Source organism: Arachis hypogaea, chromosome 12, assembly GCF_003086295.3.
Source record: "Arachis hypogaea cultivar Tifrunner chromosome 12, arahy.Tifrunner.gnm2.J5K5, whole genome shotgun sequence".
Classification (NCBI taxonomy): domain Eukaryota; kingdom Viridiplantae; phylum Streptophyta; class Magnoliopsida; order Fabales; family Fabaceae; genus Arachis; species Arachis hypogaea.
The window spans coordinates 5,263,970-5,285,239 of NC_092047.1; the positions used below are offsets into that span (position 1 = coordinate 5,263,970).

General features: G+C 35.0%; 3 protein-coding genes and 1 long non-coding RNA gene across 4 annotated transcripts; 2 read left to right on the plus strand and 2 right to left on the minus strand.

Moving 5' to 3' along the window:
* Positions 1–600: 600 nt before the first annotated feature.
* Positions 601–1,295, plus strand: LOC112729549 (probable serine/threonine-protein kinase WNK4). The gene is made up of 2 exons (XM_029291009.2): positions 601–862; positions 1,017–1,295. Exons 1-2 carry the CDS (start codon positions 679–681, stop codon positions 1,214–1,216), a joined length of 384 nt encoding a protein of 127 aa, XP_029146842.1. The 5' UTR covers positions 601–678; the 3' UTR covers positions 1,217–1,295.
* Positions 1,296–7,114: 5,819 nt separating this feature from the next.
* On the minus strand, positions 7,115–9,645 carry LOC140177262 (uncharacterized). The gene is made up of 4 exons (XR_011869086.1): positions 9,469–9,645; positions 9,328–9,377; positions 9,096–9,234; positions 7,115–7,409 (listed from the first exon to the last, which is right to left on the minus strand). It is a non-coding gene; the product is annotated as an uncharacterized lncRNA (long non-coding RNA).
* Positions 9,646–12,025: 2,380 nt separating this feature from the next.
* On the plus strand, positions 12,026–13,369 carry LOC112729550 (uncharacterized). Its single transcript, XM_025779724.1, has 4 exons — positions 12,026–12,199; positions 12,389–12,572; positions 12,768–13,045; positions 13,094–13,369. The coding sequence occupies exons 1-4, from the start codon at positions 12,026–12,028 to the stop codon at positions 13,367–13,369; spliced, it is 912 nt and encodes a 303-aa protein (XP_025635509.1).
* Positions 13,370–15,957: 2,588 nt separating this feature from the next.
* Positions 15,958–18,304, minus strand: LOC112726544 (AAA-ATPase At2g46620). The gene has a single exon (XM_025775969.3). The coding sequence runs from the start codon at positions 17,866–17,868 to the stop codon at positions 16,435–16,437; it is 1,434 nt and encodes a 477-aa protein (XP_025631754.1). The 5' UTR covers positions 17,869–18,304; the 3' UTR covers positions 15,958–16,434.
* Between the last annotated feature and the right edge of the window lie 2,966 nt (positions 18,305–21,270).

Consider the following 21,270-nt stretch of genomic DNA (forward strand, 5'->3'; position numbering starts at 1 on the left):
ATATTATCAAAATACACATTTTACAAAATAGATACCGAAATATTTTTTTTTATAAATTATGTAAACTGTGACAGGAGACCCACGATTTATAAATGTACGTAAACTGCTATAGGGGTGTCGCAGTTTACGTTCAAGGCAAAACTAACATAATTCGCGATAGGGGTATCGCGGTTTATGTGTGAATGAGCAGTGAGCATAAACTGGTACAGGAGTCCAGCGGTTTATACTTTAGTATAAATACGTTTCAGGGTATTGCGGATTCTTCATTTGTGGTTGTTTTCAGGTTTTTAGAGAGAGAATGAGAGGTTTTGTAGAGAGAGGAAGAGAGAAAAGTGTGGATTGTTTGAGCTTGTTGGGGGCAAGACTATGGCGCACGAACGCAGTCTTTACAGGCTCAACGGCGTTGCGCACGTTGCTGCAGCATAAACGAAGAGGTTAGTTTGGTTATTTTCAGTTAATGTATTTTGTATAATATTTTTCCAAGGCTTGTGATTTAGGTATTTAAATTTAGATTTAAATTTTAAAATTATAAGATTTAGTATTTAATTAATTTGAATTAAAATCTTGAATCATTTCTACAAATTTTATTGAATTTTGTCAGCAGAGGAGCTTCTTAAAGATCCGTTCCTGCAAGTTGAGAATGGTCCTAGGCTAGGTCGTAGCAGGTCTCGCCTATCCATGGACATAGATAATGAGGGCAGACAGAATTATGCAAGCAGTGATGCCGGAAGCAACAAAGGCGGTGTGCATAGTCCTGTTTTCGAAGTTAAGAGGACAAATAAGAACAACGAGTTTAGGTTGACAGGAGCCAAAAATGATGATAACTCGATATCATTGACCTTGCGAATTGCTGATACTAATGGTGAGTATCACCCTCTTTTCCTCGGCTCTCTTATTTACCTGTCTACCATGTACTTCTCTAGTTCTCTCCAATCCAGAGGAATACTTTAATCTAACTACAAATAGTAAATAATTGTAAATTAATGCTAAGAAGTCTCTTGTTGTGTTACATCCAGGTGGAGTAAGGAATATACATTTTCTCTTCTACTTTGATACAGATACTGCTCTCGCGGTGGCATCAAAGATGGTCGAACATTTGGAGCTTGCAGATCATGATGTAGCCTTCATAATTGACCTTATCGATTACTTGGTATTTAAGCTTCTACCTTGGTGGAAGCCTTCATCTACTCGTTGCTCACTTGGCGAATCAATTTAATACAGTAGGTCAACAAATATAGATGGCCAAACAATGGCAGGTCTATGGAGTTCTGTCCCAAACGATGTTCCCTCCGAGCCGGTTGTTGGTCGAGATGACTTCTCCGAACACAATACATTGAGAGAAGGTTCTATGATTAGAAAATAGGAATTGTTTGTTACCTATTTAAACTTTAATATTATATTTTTTGTTTTAGATTACTTTAAATTAAATATGTCAGTCGTATTAGATACTTTTATTAACTTTAATTTAAAATTATAAGTTTAGTTTCTGTTTCCTTTTATAGTAAAAGGACTAAACTTGTTAGTGTTGGAATTTTTATTTGTTTGGTTTCTTCTGTCACATGCTACAGCCGACTAGGTGTATTTATAGTGTTTGGAGGCAGCAGAACATGCCTCTGCATGACAGGATCATACCCTATCTAGAGAGGGCTGGTTTGTACCACCCGACAAGGCTTAACGCGAGGTGGTTCTAGTTGGACGAGCCCTTAGTTAGCGCTTTCATTGAGAGGTGGCGTCCTGAAATGCATACCTTTCATATGCCTTTCAGAGAGTGCACCATCACGCTACAGGATGTAGTATACCAGCTGGGGCTGCCCGTGGATGGTTTACCTGTATTCGGGTGCCTTACTGATTTTGAGAAGCTGATGGATGAAGGCAAACCGGCGTGGGAGTGGTTTCAAGAGTTGTTTGCCGATCCTAGGGCGGAGGAGATCAGTCAGGATGTTGTTCAGAGAGGTTCGTTACAGGTGCCTTCTAGGGTTCCGATGCTGGATGTGCCTAATAACAGGTGCGTGGAGAGGCAACGACGCATTGGTACCCGGGCTACAAACCGGGAGTGGCGATGGCTGGATGAAAAGATTCAGGATGACACAGCTGGTGGCGATGGAGGAGGACATGCTTATCACCGTGTCCGGCATGGCCGTCCTCGACCTCGGGGTGGTGCATTAGGGGTTGCATCTGGTAGTCCTGGTGATAGACCCACTAAGCAGGCAAGGGCTGGATTCTAGGAGGTTCCTTTTACACATGTTTCGAGCTCCCAGATATACCATGAGATCGATAGACAGATGTATGATGACCTGGCGGGCCCGACGTTCACGATGGATATGGACCATCAGGTCGGCAGTTCACAGTTCTATTCCGACTTTACAGATCTCATTCGAGATGACGACCCTCTGCCCTTTCAGCACCAGACCCCACTGGATCAGATGCCGGAGTACCAGCCCCAGATAATGGACGTTGTGGAAGGGTACCGCCCACAAATGGAGGAGATTCAGTGGTACCAGCCGCAGATGTCAGACCCTCCGGGGTACCAGCCCTAGCCACACTTTCATGTAGACCTGAATGAGCCTGCTAGTAGCCCGTATGACAGTTGGTTTAGCATGGGAGGGACGCCTCCATCTACATATGGTGTGGGCATGCCTGTCGTTTCTCCAGCACAGCAGCATCAAAGGCCAGCCAGAGTGAGACGGGCCGCTTGATGTAGTACAAGGTCGCATCTCCTAGGCGCATTCGGGGATGACGCTCACGAGGAGGATGAGGACAGGTAGGAGCCGTAGCTGTTTATTTTATATTTTTATTGATGAAACCTATGTTTGTCGTGTACTTTTGTATTATGTGATGATACTTTTTAATCCCTTATTTATGTTTATTTATGTTTAGGCGTCATGTACTAGTGTGTACTTAGTTTATTTTTCATGGACTTATGTGTGTGTTATTTATGGTTGGGACAGTTGGTATGTCTTGTTTATGCACACTGCTCATTTACACATAAATCGCGACACTCCTATCGCGAATTATGTTAGTTTTGCTTTGAACGTAAACTGCGACACCCCTGTAGCGATTTTTATAGTGTATGAAAAAAATGCATTTTGGTATTCGTTTTGTAAGATGTGTGTTTTGGTAATATTAAAAGCCACTTTATTTATTATGGTAAATTGCTCATGGTTTGATGACTTTATTAATAGATAATAACCATACAATTAGTTTGACTTTATAAATAGAAAAAAAAGTTTAAATTAAAATTAAAAATAATAAAATCTTAAAAAAATCTAAAATAAAATTACAAATAGCACGAACATCAAGTTATTAATAAAATTAAAATAATACAAATAAAAATAAATATCTTATCATTTTTTTTAATTCTAAATTTTTATAATATTATTCTTTAAATAATTAGCTTAGTGATTATCTTGAGTTTTTATAAAAAAAGAAGGTTGTAGGTTTAATATTTATTCACTACATATATAATTTTTAAATTTTAAATATATATTATATAATATATTAAGAGTACTAGTAAAATAGGATAGAATCTACTCTGAACTCGCATTCGATCCTATCTACAAGCAAATTCTATCCACACTCCATTTTATTTGTAGCGGATCGGATAAATAACTATATCCAATTGAATTGAATAAGGTCAAATACCCACAAATAAAATACATATTGTCAGTCCAAATTAAAATATTATATATTTTTATTTATAAAATATGATAATTAATAAGTATATTTTTATTTCTCGTGTATTTTGATTTTTCTAAAATAAATTGTTTACTATATATTTTTTTCTAAAATTTGATAATAAGTATATCGTTTATATAAAATATAATTATTTTAAAGAATTTACATTTTGTTATTATTAGCAGGGATAAAAAAACTAATAATTTTTATTTGTAGGTCTTTGTTTTTTTTTTTTTACCAACGATAGGAGACTCGAACCCGCAACCTCTTAATTGAGTATGGGGAGACTATGCCATTTGAGCTATTACTCATTGGCAAAATTTGAAAAGATAGGAGACTCGAACCCGCAACCTTTTAATTGAGTATGGGGAGTCTGTACCATTTGAGCTATTATTCATTGGTTTTGTAGGTCTTTGTTAGCGATAAATAGAATAATGAAATTTATTTAAAATTTTATAATTTTTCTAAAAGGCTTTTTGTATTTTTATGCATATATAAATGTTCGTTTTTAATGGTAGTTACTAGTAAATTTAAGTATTTAACAAATTTTATTAGGCATAAATTAAAAAAATATGTGGGGCCTACTGATTGCAGAACTCTAATTGTATGGATCTCATATGGACGCTGCTGTTCTATTATGTATTGGTTTACTATTTTTTGGTATGACACTACCTATATCATTGATCGACACGTAGTTTTTATGTGTTAAAAGAATCTCCCTTCTACATAGTAGCAGAACCCTTATTTTTATGAAGATATTTACAGTCACTTGTAAACATGCACTTTAAAGTTTAAAGGGGAAAAATAGTAACATTTTAAAGTAGTTTCAAAACAATTTTGATGAGTAACTATTTTAGTACTCGAGAGTGAACTTTATTTGACAAATTAATTTTTCTATCATTTTAAAAGGAGAGTTATTATTTGTACGAGATACTAAATTGGTATTCGAAAGATTTTGACACTGATAAAATAGTACCTAATTTTTGTTATTGACAAAATAATCTTTAAATGATTTTAAAACTTGACAAGAATATCCCTAAACTCGCCAGAACATATTTCCGACGAAAATGATGTTAGAGTGGCCACCAAAATATTTAAGGTAGAATTTTTAATTAATTACCCAGTTCAACCTGTTAAATAAAAAATGCCTCTGTTATGAACCATAATTCCCTTCCTTTCTCCTTTGAACCCTAATCCCCTCCCCAACGCACTCTCTCACACTCTCTCAAAACGACAGTAGAGTTCAACCTTCTCAGTCTCACAGAGTCGCTGTTATCGACACTGCACGGTTGCCATCTTGTCGCCAGGTCTTCTGCGTTCGCCAACTTCTATGTCGTGTGTCTCCTCCGTTGGCATCTCATCGTTCGTGCACCTTCACCGCTGTTGCTTTGCCTAAACCCACTCTCCGTCGTCCTTGCACCTTCACTGTTGTCTCCTCAGCGTCACCTCATCGGAATGGCTTTGCGGTGGTTCGCTTCCCTCCTTGTGGTCAAGCATAGGAATAGACACACTTAGCAGCAGCGTGTCACTCATCGGCCTCATCTCTGTCACCTCTGCTTGCTGCTCGCCGCCAGTCGCTCCCTGCCTCCTCTGTCTGTGTTCCGTCTTGACTCCACTGTGTCGTGCCTCTTCTTTCTCTGGTGTTATTCATCTGGCCTAGTCTAAATCTGCCTCTTACTTCTATGGTGTCTGTGTTGAGCTTTATTTTATTTTGATTATTGTATATGAATCTATTTGTATTTTTCTGAGCTTTATTGTTATTAATCTTTTTGAATTGTAGATTAATCTGTAAATTTGGGACAATTCATGGTTAAAAAAGTGAGAGTGTGATAGGGAGGGAGGATCTTTTTCTGGATTAGGGTTCAAGAGGATTTTCAGATTTATGGCAACTCATGAGTGAGAGAGTGCGTTGGAGATGGAGGGTTAGGGTTCAAAGGGGAAGGGAGGGGGGATTAGGGTTCAGAAAGGAGAATTTTAGATTTTTCAGGTTGGACTGGATAATTAATTAATTAAAAATTCTACCTTGAATTTTTCGGTGGCCACCTCAGCACCCTTCTCGTCGGAAATGTGCTCCGGCGAGGATAAGGATACACTTGTCAAATTTTTAGATCATTTAGAGACTATTTTGTCAATAACAAAAATTAAGTACCCTTTTATCAACGCTAAAATCTTTCGAGTACCGATTTAATATTTACCTCTTATTTGTACAAAATATATATATATTAAAGTGACGGTAGGACCAATTTATCCAACGAAAATAAATTTTTAAAAATTTCTAATGAATAAAAATTTATTGCAGATAAAAATATTTAATTTAAAATTCTTCAGGAACTAATATAAGTATTTACTTTTATTATTATTTTTGTTGTTTTTATGCTAGAGGATAATAAAAATCAGCCAATTAAAAAATTGCATATTACTTGTATATTCAAAATCTAATATTTACATATTAGGGTGCAGAGTTATGAAAGTTTGACACCACTTTTTTTATGATCAACTGCAGTAGGTATTGTCACAAATTGTATCATAAATTCACTTTCAAGGCTACTACGGTTGCTATTTGTAAATCCTGACACCGATAAATCATCTGTGGAGAGTCCAAAAATTATTACAATATCTTCCAAGATAATTGTGCATTCAACGTATGGAAGGTGAAATGTAAGAGTTTTTGGGCGCCACCGTTCAATCAAGACATTGATAAGTGCCTTGTGTAAAGTAAATTTTTTAAGTATCTGAGATATGTGATAAAATACACTATCTCATAACTCGATTTTAATTCGGGGATCATACACATTTTGGTGGAGATATCTTTATCCAAATCTCTTGAATTCTAAAGTAAATTGAAAAATATAATGAGTAACAACAACAATAATAATAAATGAACAAAACTAAAAAATAATTATATATGATGGAGGATCAAGATATTCAACAATGTGATCTTCAGGACACATAATGTCACGAACTATATTCTTCGTTTATTTTTTTTAAAAAAAGCATATTATATAATCTTTATTAAATCTGAATTTAAATATTGATATTTAAATTAAATTCAAATTTAAATATTTATATTTTATCTAAATTTATTATATTTAATATGTTTAAAATATATTTAAATTAAAAAACGTTTGAAATCAAACTTAAATATATATTTAAATTCACATTTAAATATATATTAAATTAACAATTAAAAATATTTTCAGTTTTAAATATATATTTTGTAACACCCTACCACACTGAGCTTTACGCTTAAGTTGTAAAACAGAGGTGGTGTGGTATTACGACTTCTAAAATGAAACGTGTACATATATTAGCAGAAAGAATTATAATATACTAGGAGTCTTGAAGAATAGCTGAAATAAAAACCACGAAAATAAAAGCGCAACGCTCAATTAATGAGTTAACTTACGTGCTAAGAAAACTATAACTATAAAGCATAAGATAACAAAAGTAGGAGTAGAGGGCCATAGATACAAAATATCAAGCTCCTAACTCAGCTCGCGAAGTCAAGACTGACCGGAGAATATATATATATATATATATATATGTCCAAAACCCAAATGTACATAAACAAAATCCTATCTCTCTATAAACCTCTGAGAGGATTGAAAGGAACAAGTTATGCGGAGAGAAAACTAAGTACATATACATACATAACTATACCATCCAAAAAATAACCCGATAACTACTTCGCTTTAGGAGCTCAGACGCCTAAGAAGGTGCCTCTCGACCTGCATCTGAAAAACAACAACATAGTATGGGGTGAGAACCAGAGGTTCTCAGTATGCTAAAGGTGCCACACATATAAGATATAAGGTCCTAGGAATGCCAGAGGCAATCCTAGAACGTCGATATTCAGATTATAAAGCTTAAAGTATTAAACAGAAGCCATAAAAGGTAGTTTTCTAAGAGTATATAGGCCTAACTTTACTTAATCTTAAACCTAAGTCCCACTGCATTTCCTCCATACCTCCATCTCCGATAACATATCACAGACAAATAAGCAGATAAAGACAAATACAAGAAGGTTACAAATACTGCAGATAGCAAATATACACTTAACATAGCAAATACACTTAGACACACCTAGTTAATGCACAAATAAGTAATTCAAGTAGTATGCACATGATGCATGTCTGTCCTATGGCTGATGAGTCTCATCTGTCGGTTATCGAGCCAACCCGACAAGTCCAGTTTGGTAAACCATTGGAATGTCCCCCGACGTGCATCCCCAAGAGTCTATGCATAACTTTTTCTCAAATAATCAATATTGCTCAATGGGGGTTAACATTCCCGAGAATTTAGAAGTGTCCAGTCACCCTTACGTCATAGGGTCAACAGAGTATCAAGTTTTCGACCTGGTACACGTAGTGGCAAGCCACGGTACTTTACCCAGGGAATCTCGTATCTCAGATCATTTAGTTAATCAAGCCATGTATCATACATGATCATCTGTAACATTTCATAATCAATTCATCACTTTTTAGCTTTACTTCGTCTCCAAGTTATCCCCATTTCCTAACTTTATCTGATTATCAGGTTTAATACTACTACTTATGACCAAAGGAATGAAAATAGAGATTTAGAAGTTTGAAATAGAATTTAAAACTCAAAAATCATGTTTGCTGGAACAGGGGTCACGCGTGCGCGTGTCTCATGCGTACGCGTAGGTGAAAACTTCATGTCACGCGTATGCATAGGACCAGTCGCGTACGCATCGCCAAAATTCCATGCCACGCATACGCATGGACATACATTCTTTAAAGAAACAGATTCAGTAGCAAAGCTGCAGAATTGTGAAAAAAAAAACCAATTTTTAGGTATAATCTTTTAACACCCATAACTTCTTCGATTTAAAATATTTCTCACCCATTCTTCGAATGGCATAAACTTCATGAACCTAATTTTCACTTTAAAACAAGTTGGAAACAAATTGAGGATTCAGAAGTCAAGTTATGCCTTGCCGAAATTTGGCCAAAAACCAACTTTTGCAAAAATTTCCAAACCTCAATTTTCATTCAAAAACTCCCTTCCTTTCACCACCAAACCTGCATTCTCCAATACAATATACCCCTTTCTCATCATTTTAACAATCAGCACAATAAGCCTACCTCAAATTAACAATAATGCACTTACGATATTCAACTTCATCAACCAAAATCAACCAAAAATCATAGTTTACAAGTCCTAGACCTATAACACAATATAGCCTTCCTTATCATCCCAACAACCATCATCATAAACATACCTCAAATCCATATTTCTCCAAATCATCAATTAATCAATCAGCACTAAGCCAAACATGTTTTCTCACAAGTTACTAACAATAAATATATACACATGCATTTCAACCTATCCTACGATCATCTAGCCTAAATTTTCATAGAATATTATATATTAAATGCAAGAAACCTAAACCATACCTTGGCCGATTCCCACATAGCGACCAAAGCAATTCACCCAACACGAATACAGCCCCAAAGCTCAATCAAAATACTAATGCCCGACCTCCACCAAAATTTCAACGTCCACAATTTCAAGCTCCAATTATTTATTCACAACCTAATACACATTCATAACACATATATATCCAATTTAATACCCAAAGCTCAAATTTAGTGAAATTAAAATATAATTATGATATCTTCACCTTACCCAAGCTTTGTATAAACAAGAGTGAACGTTTTTCTCAAACTAATTGGATCCTAAAACATCAAAGAGTAAAGAAATTCAATACCTCCACTTAATTTAATGAAAATTGGTGAAGAAGAGGCTAAGAGTGAATAAGCGGGTTACCTATAAAATTGTTCTGGTAAAAATATAGATCTCGATGCAATGATCACGTGGCCGCAAACGGTGCGACGATCGGAGCTCAGATGGAGGAATTATGGCATTTTGAAATTTACCATAAACGTTGGGGGTTTCTTCCTTCTTCTCCCCTGTTTGATGGTTTTCAGCGTTTTTGCTGAAATGGAGAAAGAAAGGAACCGTGCCTCTTTAAATGTGCTGGGCCGATTGGGCCTACGGGATCGGTTTGAATCTGGTTCAATCGGTTCGGTCCGTTTAGTTCAATCTTAGACCATTTTTTTCGAAATTAGTGTCAAAATTCTTGTTTCGATGAGCTCTATCCTAATTTAATATAATATTTATATTTATAATCTTCTTTATTAAAAACTAATTTATTAACTAATTATTTACTAATTTAACGGAGTTTACATATTTAAATTCAAACTTAGATATATAGTTAAATTCGAAAAATGTTTCATTTATATCAAAATTCAAATAATTTAAATATATTTAAATTCAAATTTAAATATATACCTAAAACCAAAATATAATTAAAGTCAAATTTAAATATATATTCAAATTCGATATTTAATTTTAAATTATAAATATGTATTTTATATATTTAAATTTTATTCAAATTCAAGTTTAATATTTAACTAAAATCGAAATATATTTAAAGTAAAATTTAAATATATATTTAAATTCAAAATATATATTTAAATTCAAAATATATTTAAATTTAAATTTAAATTTATAATTATAACCAAAGTAAATTTAAAGTCAGATTTAAATATATATTTAAATTTGAAATATATTTAAATATATAATTAAAATTGAAATATATTTAAATATATATTTAAATATGAATTTTTTTAATATAAATTAATTTCACAATTATATTTATTTTCAGATTTAAATTACTTAAATTAAAAAATATATTTAAATTTAAAATATATTTAATACTAATCACTAATTAACATCATCATCATTCATCTAAACATATAATAAACATATAATCTATGTATTATTATTTTTTTCTAACTACTAATAAATACTATTTAATTTATATAATAACTATAAATATTATTATTATATTATTTGTATTTCAAACTAAAAATAAACACATAATTAATCTACTAGTTATATTATTATTATTAAAATAATTTACTTGTTAATTTTTGGAGAAAAAAAAAACTTGGCTAATGAATATCGAAGCCTAGTGCAGAAGCTATGGAACAAATACAATAGAACAAAAGCATGCAATTGTTTGAGTTTGGAGAGTAAAAGGAAAGGAAAACTGAAAGTGTAGAACTGTGAATGAGGAAAATGAGGCTTTTTTATTGGAATGTGTAGGGAAAAATCTTTAATTCCTAGAATGCACATATGTGAAAATCTTTTTCAAAATGTGCATAGCCATTTCTTGCATGGCGGCCACAAAATGGGTTTCAATACCATTTCAGGCAAGTTGCCCAGGAAATGGGAGTACGATGTCAGTTAGAGCAGGCCCGAAATGGAGATTCCATTTCAGGCGTCGCAGCAGCAAAATGGAAAGAGGAAATCAGGGATGGCAGACACGAATTGGGGACACGGCAGAGGTGAGTTGGGTAGCATTTCAAGTTGGGCTCCCACGATATAAACACCCCATATCAATTGTATCGCACATGAAATGAGAGCAATCAGTATGTACCACACACGAATTGGAACCACGCCTAGGCTATAAAAACCCTTCTCCTGAAGAATTGATTCCACAATTCCAATTCTCACTTCTTCTACCCTCCTTTCCTCTCTGTGAGTTCCATTTCCGCTGAAGTTGGTTTCACCAATTTTTGCTGTTGTGATGGCATCTGAATACATTTATGTGGTTATATACCCCAACGGAGAAATTTTGTATACAGCCGAAGGGGTCACATTTATGTGTGATGACCCACTTTGGATAATGATTTCCCCACAATCATCTCTGCAACAGCTTAAAAATCTGATTTTGATGAACACTGGGTTTGCTGGAAAAAAGGTGATCAGTACCCTGATTTACAGGATGCCAGTTGTGATAGCTAGTTCGTTTGCATATCAGAAAATGCATATTAAATCTGACCAGCACGTGTCGATGATGTTTTCGTATCATCTCAGCATTGGAAGTATTTATTCTATGGAACTTTGTGTGAAGCTCCAAGATGTGGGGGGTAGCTCATCTAGTTCGAATAACGTGGAGAAAATACGAAATTCCGGTGCTGGTGAAGCCATTCCGTTTTCAAAGATTGGTAGGGCTCGTAGTCCTTCTTTTAACGCCTTTGTGGCACCCTTCCAGAATGCAGAAAATCTTGATCGACGTCCCTCCCCCAATGTCCATGTTGTATATCCGGAAGGAATAGCCGAGGGGTTGGCCGACTCGTCTGAGGAAGACGAGATTGAGGATGATAGTGGAGAGGAAGCAGAAGTTGTTCCAGAAACCCAACCGCTTGAAGGCGATCGGGTTATCCCAACTCGGGCCGAACCGATAAATGTGATGGGGGTATGAGGTGTTTCTAAGAGCACCCCCGACCACTATCTGCACCTGAGTCTTGGTCCAATGAAGTCGACTACCGCGGAGGACATACCGAGCAACTATTCTTTGACCGGTGAAACGGAGCTAGAGCTTGGTTTGAAATTCCTGAATAAAGAAGCAGCTATGCTTGCTGTTAAGAACTACAACATTCGTAGAAGTGCAGAATTCAAAGTGATAGAGTCAGATCATACTCGATATGTATGTCGATGCAAACTTTTTGGTGACCAATGTTGCTGGATAGTAAGGGTTGCGAAGATGAGGGCTTCAAAATTTTGGGAAGTTCGAAAATACCAAGGGCCTCATGGTTGTTTGGCGTCTGCGACGTTGCAAGATCATGCTCAACTTGATTCCAATGTGATATACTAGCACATATTCCCTATGGTTTAGGCAGACGCGACAATTTGCGTAAAGGTATTGCAGGGTTTTGTGGAGTCGGCGTACGGATACAAGATATCTTACAAGAAGGTTTGGCTAATGAAGCAGAAGGCAATAGCCAGAATATACGGGGACTGGGATGATTCATATAACCAGTTGCAGAGATATTTCAATGCTTTGCAAACTTTCATTCCATGTTAGACCATATGCAAGACTTATGTCGGATTCCACACTTGTTTTAAGTTTGTTATTCTGTATTGATAAATTTCCACTTTTGTCACAGAGACAATTGTCGACCTTCAAACCCGACCATACTACGTCGGCAACACCTTCGACCGCGGTAGTGTCATGTTTCATCAAGTATTCTAGTCATTCCCATCGTGTGTCGAAGCATTCAAGCATTGCAAGCCACTTGTCTCGGTTGACAGAACACACTTGTATGGTAAGTACACGATAACCTTGTTGATGGGGATAGCACAGGATGGAAACAACAATATACTTCCCGTAGGTTTCGCGCTTGTTGAAAGGGAGAACACAGATGCGTGGTACTTCTTTTTGACCAACTTAAGGAGGCATGTGGCCACACAACCGGGTGTTCTACCTATTTCTGACAGGCATGCAGCTATAAAGGCTGCGCTTGAGCGAGATGGTTGTGGATGGGAACATAATGTTTATTGTGTCTGACACATTGCGTCCAACTTTGCAACAAACTTCAAGAGCAAGGAAGCGAAAAGGAACCTTGTTAACGCATACTCGAAGACGCAAGAGCAGGCACAATACTACCTTGAGTTAATCAGTGCCGAGGATCCCGCAACCTCCTCGGCAATGATGGCTTATATTAGAGGGTTAGAGCCACCGAAATGGCTCCAACACCGTGATGAGGGTCGTCGATACGATCACATGACAACAAATCTTTCTGAGTGTATCAACTCTGTGCTGAAGGGGACTCGTAATCTTCCGGTCTGTGCAATTGTCAAGTCCACCTACCACTGACTAAATGCATTGTTTGTCAATATAGGTCGACAACAGAAGCACAGGTGGCATGTGGGACGACTGTGGTATAGAAATCACCATATGGAGCTCCAAGAAACTCTGCAGGCACTCTCGACAGAATACGTGCATCCCTGTACGGCATCCACGTAAACTACCAAAACAAAACGTCACAAAAAAAAGTTAAACGAATCCTCATGGAAAAAACATATTCATGCTATAAAAACAACGAGAATAATTACCTCATCCACCCTTAGAGTGTCCAATTTTAGACGGTGCCTTTGCAAGCGTTGCTCAGCGTAGTCATTCTTTCCTCTTTTACCCGCCCACCTATAAAGAAACATGATGAACATAACCAACGTTAAATTCCGATGCACATGAAATAAAACATAAGTCATCCGAACGGATCTTATGTAATATAATATATTACCTTGTAGCTAACGGAAACGTGTACGGGCTCATCACGTCCGGTGCCCAGAAAGGATGCCTAAAGTATATCCAAGACATCAGCAATGTATGACATCCAGACATTCCCTCGACGTTATAATCCGTCACTAGGCACATGCCTCTATACAACCAGCAGAGAACGGCACTGTCCCAACTATATGTACTAATGGCGTCACAGTTGGCCAAGAGAGGAAGATAGCGAACATGAACCGTGTTGTTCGCCTTGTCAGGAAGTAAAACGCCACCCAATAAATACATAATGTAACAACGTGCATACCGTACGACGGCGTCCTCTGGAGAGCCAAGAGGCATCTGTTGGAGTCTACTCCTGAGCCATTTTAATTTTATGTTATACTTCGTGATCCCAACATGTCCATCAGGAACTTCACCAAGGAGTTCTTCACACCATTGCCAAATATCTCTCTGGTAGAACTTACTCTAAGACCTTAGAGTGCCGCTAACCGGCTCATCGTCAATTGGTAACCCCAACTGCATAGCAACATCCTCCAGAGTAACAGTGCACTCACCCCATGGCAGGTGGAATGTGTGGGTCTCAGGACGCCATCTTTCCACAAGAGCACTAATCAATGGGTTGTCGTATTCAAAATGCCTTATCAAAGACGCATAATAGAATCCGGCTCTTCTTAGATACGGTTCAAGCATCTGCCTCCTAATCTCTATACTTGGATCTGCGTCATCCGTAGTAAAAACGTCAACTAGTGTGCCATGCAGAGTCAACACACGTGCCGGCTGACATAGAAAAGCATCAAAACACAATTATTCAATTTACAACAATTGTTATAATCATAAAAAACTTTTTATTAATTAATAAAAAAAACTCACCTTCACATGTAAATGCGCAGAAATGTGAAATTCATCCAACCTATTAAGAATTTCTTCTACATTAATTCCACTTACTCATTTTTATGAATTAAAAAAATATTTCTCCACCACAAAAATAAATTTTCCCCACCCTAAACACAACAACACACTAAACCCCACTATTTCACTCCAGTTTCCCACCCTATGAATTGGTCCCCTCCCCTTCACCCTCTTTTATATTGCCTCAGCCACAACACTACAATAAATTGCTTCCCAAACTACCCACTGCATGCTCGTACGGGAACTGCCACTGCCTTCACTGCCGCGTCAACATTTCGTGCCTGCCATAAGCGAAATTGCCCACTTCGTGTGTGCCTCTCCTGAGCTCGCCCATTCGTGTGCGTCATACGAGACATGTACCATTTCGTGTATGTCATAGGTGAAGTCTCCCATTTCATGGTTGCTGCACAAGAAATGGCCTGTGTTAGACAGGATGCTCCATTTCGTGCTCACCATTCTTGACATGGTGCCTCTAACCATTTCATGATTGACCCTTGCGATATGGCAATGATTATTTCAGGAGGAGTTTCAAACCGTGCGTATATTGAGAATTAAAGATTTTTCCATGCGCATTTCAGTAAAAAAGCCAGGAAAGTGACATGTAAATTGAAGAGAGAGAATAACAATGCACTGAATTCACAGGCTTATAGGGAAATTCGATGCGTGTCGACCTTGCAAACAATACGCATTTTACGTATTATCAGAACAAAACGCCCTTTATGTATTATGCATTTCTGAAAACACGCCTTCTAATTTCTGTAAAACACAATTTCTTCTAATAATCAAATAAATTTCACCTTCTTCTATTATGAAATAAAAAATCCGATTATTAACAATCCCCACAATAATCAGACTACTCATGACATTAATTCTGTGATAGCTTTGTGTTGAATAATTCATTTTTAACAAAAGAAGTAGCCTACGAGTATTAAGGTCTAATTTGAGTAAATAGTTTAATTAAACTATTTTTAAAAAAAATAGTTTATACAATGAATGATTATATTAAAAGTAGCTTATAAATAAGTTATTTTGTGTTTGGATTTTTAGTTCTAAAAGTGCTTATTTTATAAAAATGTGATAAAAAGTAGTAGTATTATGAGAGAAATCATTTTTTTTTAACTTCTCTATAAACTCCTAAATAACTTTTTAAAAAATTGTAATTTAATTTTAAAAATTATACATGACATTAATACTACTACTTTTTATAAATTAAAAATTTTAAAAAAAATTACTTTTAAAACTTCTCAATCTAACCTAAGTACTTTTGAGATTTAATTTTGTGACTCTTAAGTTGTAAAGTAAAGTAAATTCTCTTATAAACTAAAGTGCACTTGGATTCAATGGATTCACTTTTCATCTATAATGATACAAGTAAAGCAAAGCCATTCATATGGACATATGGTTGTATAATTCCTCATAGCATATAGCATATTCTCCTATCCCAAATCCATTTACATTCTTTCCCACTGTACAGCCATCCCAATATGCCCAAAACCACTAACAAGATCCAACTTAACCATGATTCTATGAACAATTGAATCCCTTTCCAATCAAATAATTGTGTATGTATGTATGTATGAAACAAATAATTCCCTATGACCTAAACTTACATGAAAACTTTATATAACTTAATCCATACATAAAATTTTCACCAATGACCATGCCAATGCAACTAGGTATATTTTACCTATGCTTCCGGCAAAAAAATATTTGTACACGTATGATGTATGATCTATCATCTAATCATGGACCAATGTATTATTTGACGGTCGAGATCTTTTCCCATTTCTTAATTTGAACAAACCATACAATTTTCGAAAATCCTTAACCGCATTGCACCCATCTCCGCCGTCAACGTCATCACAGTCATCATCGGCGCTTTCCCGCCGTCCGATCCCATCGCCGCCATCCGGCCTTAGCGCTCCGATTACTGATTTTATGGCCCGACTCGGTGACCCACGGTTCGCGATCATTAACTCGCCGACCTCGGCCGGGCTAAGACTCACCCCACGCGCCAAAATCTCCTCCACGCGCGGGAACAGCTTGTGCTCCTTGACACCCAAGTGGCTACTCGCGAGTTCCTTGAACGATGAGAAATCGCACGTGGGAAAATGAATGTGAACGTCGACCCGACCCGGACGAAGCAGATCCGGGTCGACTCCATCCTTACTGTTCATCGTGAACACCATCACGCGCTCTTCTCCACAACACGCGCTAAGAATCCCGTCCATTATATTCAGCATCTGTATCCCCGTGGCGCTCGCCGCCGGCAACGATGATTCCGTCGTCGCGGCGACAACAAACTTGTCGAGATCTTCCACGACGACGATCGATTTCGGCGTCGTCTCCAGGAGGAGGAGCTTCAGATCTGAATCGCCACCGCGAACATTCTCGAGATCGACGTCGTAAACGTCGTATCCAAGGAAATTCGCCATAGCAGCGACGAAGCTCGATTTTCCGGTGCCGGAGGGACCGTACAGCAAGAAGCTCCGCCTCCAAGCTCGGCCGAGCTTCCGGTAATACTTTTTCCCTCGGAGGAACAATTCCAGATCTGATTTCACCTTGCTCCTCAGATCTTCCCCCATCGCGATCGTTTCGAACGTCGAAGGATGCGTGAACGGTACCGATCTCCACCTAACTCCTCCCTCGCCGTCTCCGGCGTTCACGAAAAGCCTCAATTCGCGTTTCCCGTTGCTCTCCATGTCGCCGGCGACGTCGTGGATGTGGCGGAGATAAGCCCCGAGAATTCTCCTCTTATCGTTTTTTCTGATCTTGAGCAAAAACGAACCGGTCCGGTTCTCATTATTCCGGTTCGGTTCGGTTTTCTGGTTGAACCAGTAGAGAGTTGCACCAAGAAAATGATCCTCTATGAGTTGATTTGCGTCGAGGCATAAAACGATATCGTTTTGGTTGGTTCCGGTAACGAGGTTCGTGAAATCAGAATCTTCAATTGAAGGAAGAGAATGCAAATAGAGAAAGACTTTTCTGTAAAGTGGGTTCGGTTGCATGCTCTCGTTAAGTTCGGGAACTTTAAGGTACTGATGAACGTAGAAAATTTCTTGTAACGTTTGTTGCAATTTCTTTGTGCTGTGGATTAATCCTGTTTTGAATAGCATAACCCGAATCAGGAATAGCAGGATTATTAGAATGATAATTATCATTACAATAGTCATGGCAATGAGATTGATAACAGTAATAATGGAATAATGATAACACTAATTACTGTTAATGTTGGTTAATTTTGCGTGTTTAGTTTCAGAGACATGTTTGGATATGAGGCTTGGAATTTGGAGGAGGAAGAGAAAGATGATGGAAGAAGATGTTTTGTGTTTAAGGTATGTGTGAACACTAATAATCCTCTTTGAATACAATTTTCCATTTGAGGAATTTTGGGATGATATAATTAATAGGGGTAAGGTTAAGTGGTGTATTATATAGTAATTAAGTCACGTAATGTGCTTAGTTTAGTTTCCTTCTATTCAAGAGAAATTACGTGGGAGTGGGGAACTTGAAGAAGAAATTTTAGGTACTCTTTCCTTAGCTTGGCTATGCCAAATTAAGGGATATTCATTTATTATGTGATTAATAAAAAATTAATAATTAGTTACCAATAAAGTTACTGCACATAAAAATATATATAATATTTTATAAAAATTATTTTATTATTATAAATAAATTTAACGCTTCGTCTGTTGCATATTTAATTATTTTATTATAATAGATTTAATTATTTTGGTAATTTATTATGTAATTAAAAAATATTCAAATTAATATGTATAAATTAACAAAAGTACTATTTGTACATTAAAATTAATGATTAAAATCAGATATTATTTATTTGTATATAAACATATATAAAATTTAATTTATTTTTAATATGTATTTTAATTTGTATTTTAATATATATTTTATATTAATAGTTAATTTTAGTAGCTAATTCTAATGTATACTTAACATAATTGATAAATTAAATATACCCAAATATATAATAGATGATTTAATGATTTAATAGATAATTTTCTAACGTATATGAAGCATTTTTAAACAACTAAATACATTGGAGTTGAATTAACAGAAGAAAGGAAAGAAATAAGAACATATTTACAGTGCATGAAAGTTGTTAATATTTAAGTAACATCAAGTATGATGGTAATTTTATAAATTAGAAGAAAGAAACTCCGCCTTGTGGATATATTTCAAAATCTGAATACTAATATATATTAAATTATTGGATCATAATAATAAATAATTACCTTGCTTTGTCCACGGTAAACTTAATTGAAAAAACAAATTAAAAAACATTAGTATTCAACGTCAAAACAAATCGTGATTCAATGTTATCAATTATTTCTCTAATTAAGAAATAATTTCCTTATTATCTATTCTCCCTATTATATTGAACGGACTTCGTAAACTTTCCTTATGTTAATATTTTCATATATTTCATTGTCACCTCTTTGAAAACCTTCCACACATCACAGCCAACATTACTAGCTCGTTTACACATGAAGAATTCATTTCTATACATAGAACGTGTTATTTTTCCCCCTTAAACAAATGAATATACAAATTAAAAGCATTATATGCAGTTTGGAATATTTTCTTACGAGAAAGTCTTTAATAATGTTACGATTTTGCTATAAAATTATTTTGTAATCAACAATCAATTAATAGAGTACTAGATGAGCAAAGATTAATTAAGGGACCAGAATAAAAAAATTATTCTACAATCTCATTATCTGATACTATATCCATTTAGGTTTTGGAAATGCCACTATGAATAATCATTTCTAAATCCATTTAGGTTTGGAAAATTATTCTATCATGTCTTGTTTAATTTATAGTTTTTCAATAATGTTCTCTTATTTGATGTACTTTTTGGTTTTTCTTTTTGATCTTTTTCCAAAATACATATATGCCTTACCAATTACCATTGCAATGAATATTTTATTTTTGTATAAAATTCCAAATTTTTTAAAAGAAAAGTATAGATAACCAATTCCTAATCTGTCAACTTTAAACAACAATAATTAATAATTATTAATTTTATATTTTTAAAAAATAAATTTAAATAATCACTAGTTAATAAAAATTAATTAGTATGAAATGCAATTTAAAAATACTTCAAAACAGTATTTAGTGTCTACTATACAATGATGCAACTCAACTAGCTAATAATTAACTCATTAACTGGCATGCATGATGTAAAGTTATGCATGGACTTTATATATGTATATTCCAAATGGCGATTGATTATAATTCCATTTGAAAATTATTTAATTCGAAAGTTCGAACTATATGGGGATAAATCACTCTTAGGACACTGCTTAATTATTTATTTGAAAATTTCTCAAATTAAATGCTTCCCATTTGCATGTGCTCTCATGCATCATCTAACTTTTCAATTAATTGGTCCCTTTTTATTTCATCTTTATATCAATGACGTTTCAGATTATCCTCAACCTCAATTAGATCATTCAATTCATCTTTTATAATTTGTTTTTGTGATGAAATCAGATTCCAACGTATGAGTCGGTTCATGGCTATATTGTATTTTCAACCAACTTTTTGTTTGTTCTATATTCTCTATTTATTTGTTTTTCTGCTTTTGACAAAGTTTACGACATTAAGCTAATCAAATGTTGCTGGCCAATAATATAAGCTAATCAAATAGTTGATGAATATTTACCAATACAATTTCGCTAGTTATCAACAGCATTTTTGCCAACTTCTACCAACTCTTGTTTATGATGTGTTTAATGGAAATGTCTTTGCGGATGTATCTAATAAAAATATTTTTTTTATAACTGTATTTAATGAAAATGTCTTTATAAATGTATTTTTTAAATGTGTCTCCTTATACATATGTTTAAAATATAATAATCTCATTTAATTATTATTATTAAATGAGAGTGTATTTTCTCATAGGATCCCACTACTAGGGAGACAATGAATTATTTGTACAATGTGTACAATGGACTATTGAATTACAAAATGAACATTCCATATTATTTAGAATAACCATCCGAGTAGTAGGGATAATAAACATCTTCCCAAAAGTTTAAATTGATTTTGGGGTTCACCAAAGATCGAACTCTTGACTTTTCGAATCTAGCGCTCTAATACCATGTCATGATAACAGGTAACACTAATAATTATATCTCTAATACTCCATAAACCTCCATTATACAAATATTTCATTGGCTCCTCGTATTTTCCCTTTCTGATATACGTTGCTCCCTAAATTAAATTACAATCTCTTTTGCGTAATTAAACTAGAGCATAATACTCTTCGTTTTGAGAGTTGAACATCATAAAAGAGATCCTGGTCCAAATAACTTTGAACTTTATTTATTTCTCTCTTTCTCTCTATATATAGTACTATTTAATTTACAATTTTTTTTAATTTTTATTTTAGAGAATCCAAATTATGCTAGATTTAGTATATACGTAGCTCAACTTCTATTATTATTATTATTATTATTATTATTATTATTATTATTATTATTATTATTATTATTATTATTATTATTATTTGGTACTTACAAATTTTTAATTTTGATAAAAAAAAGTTC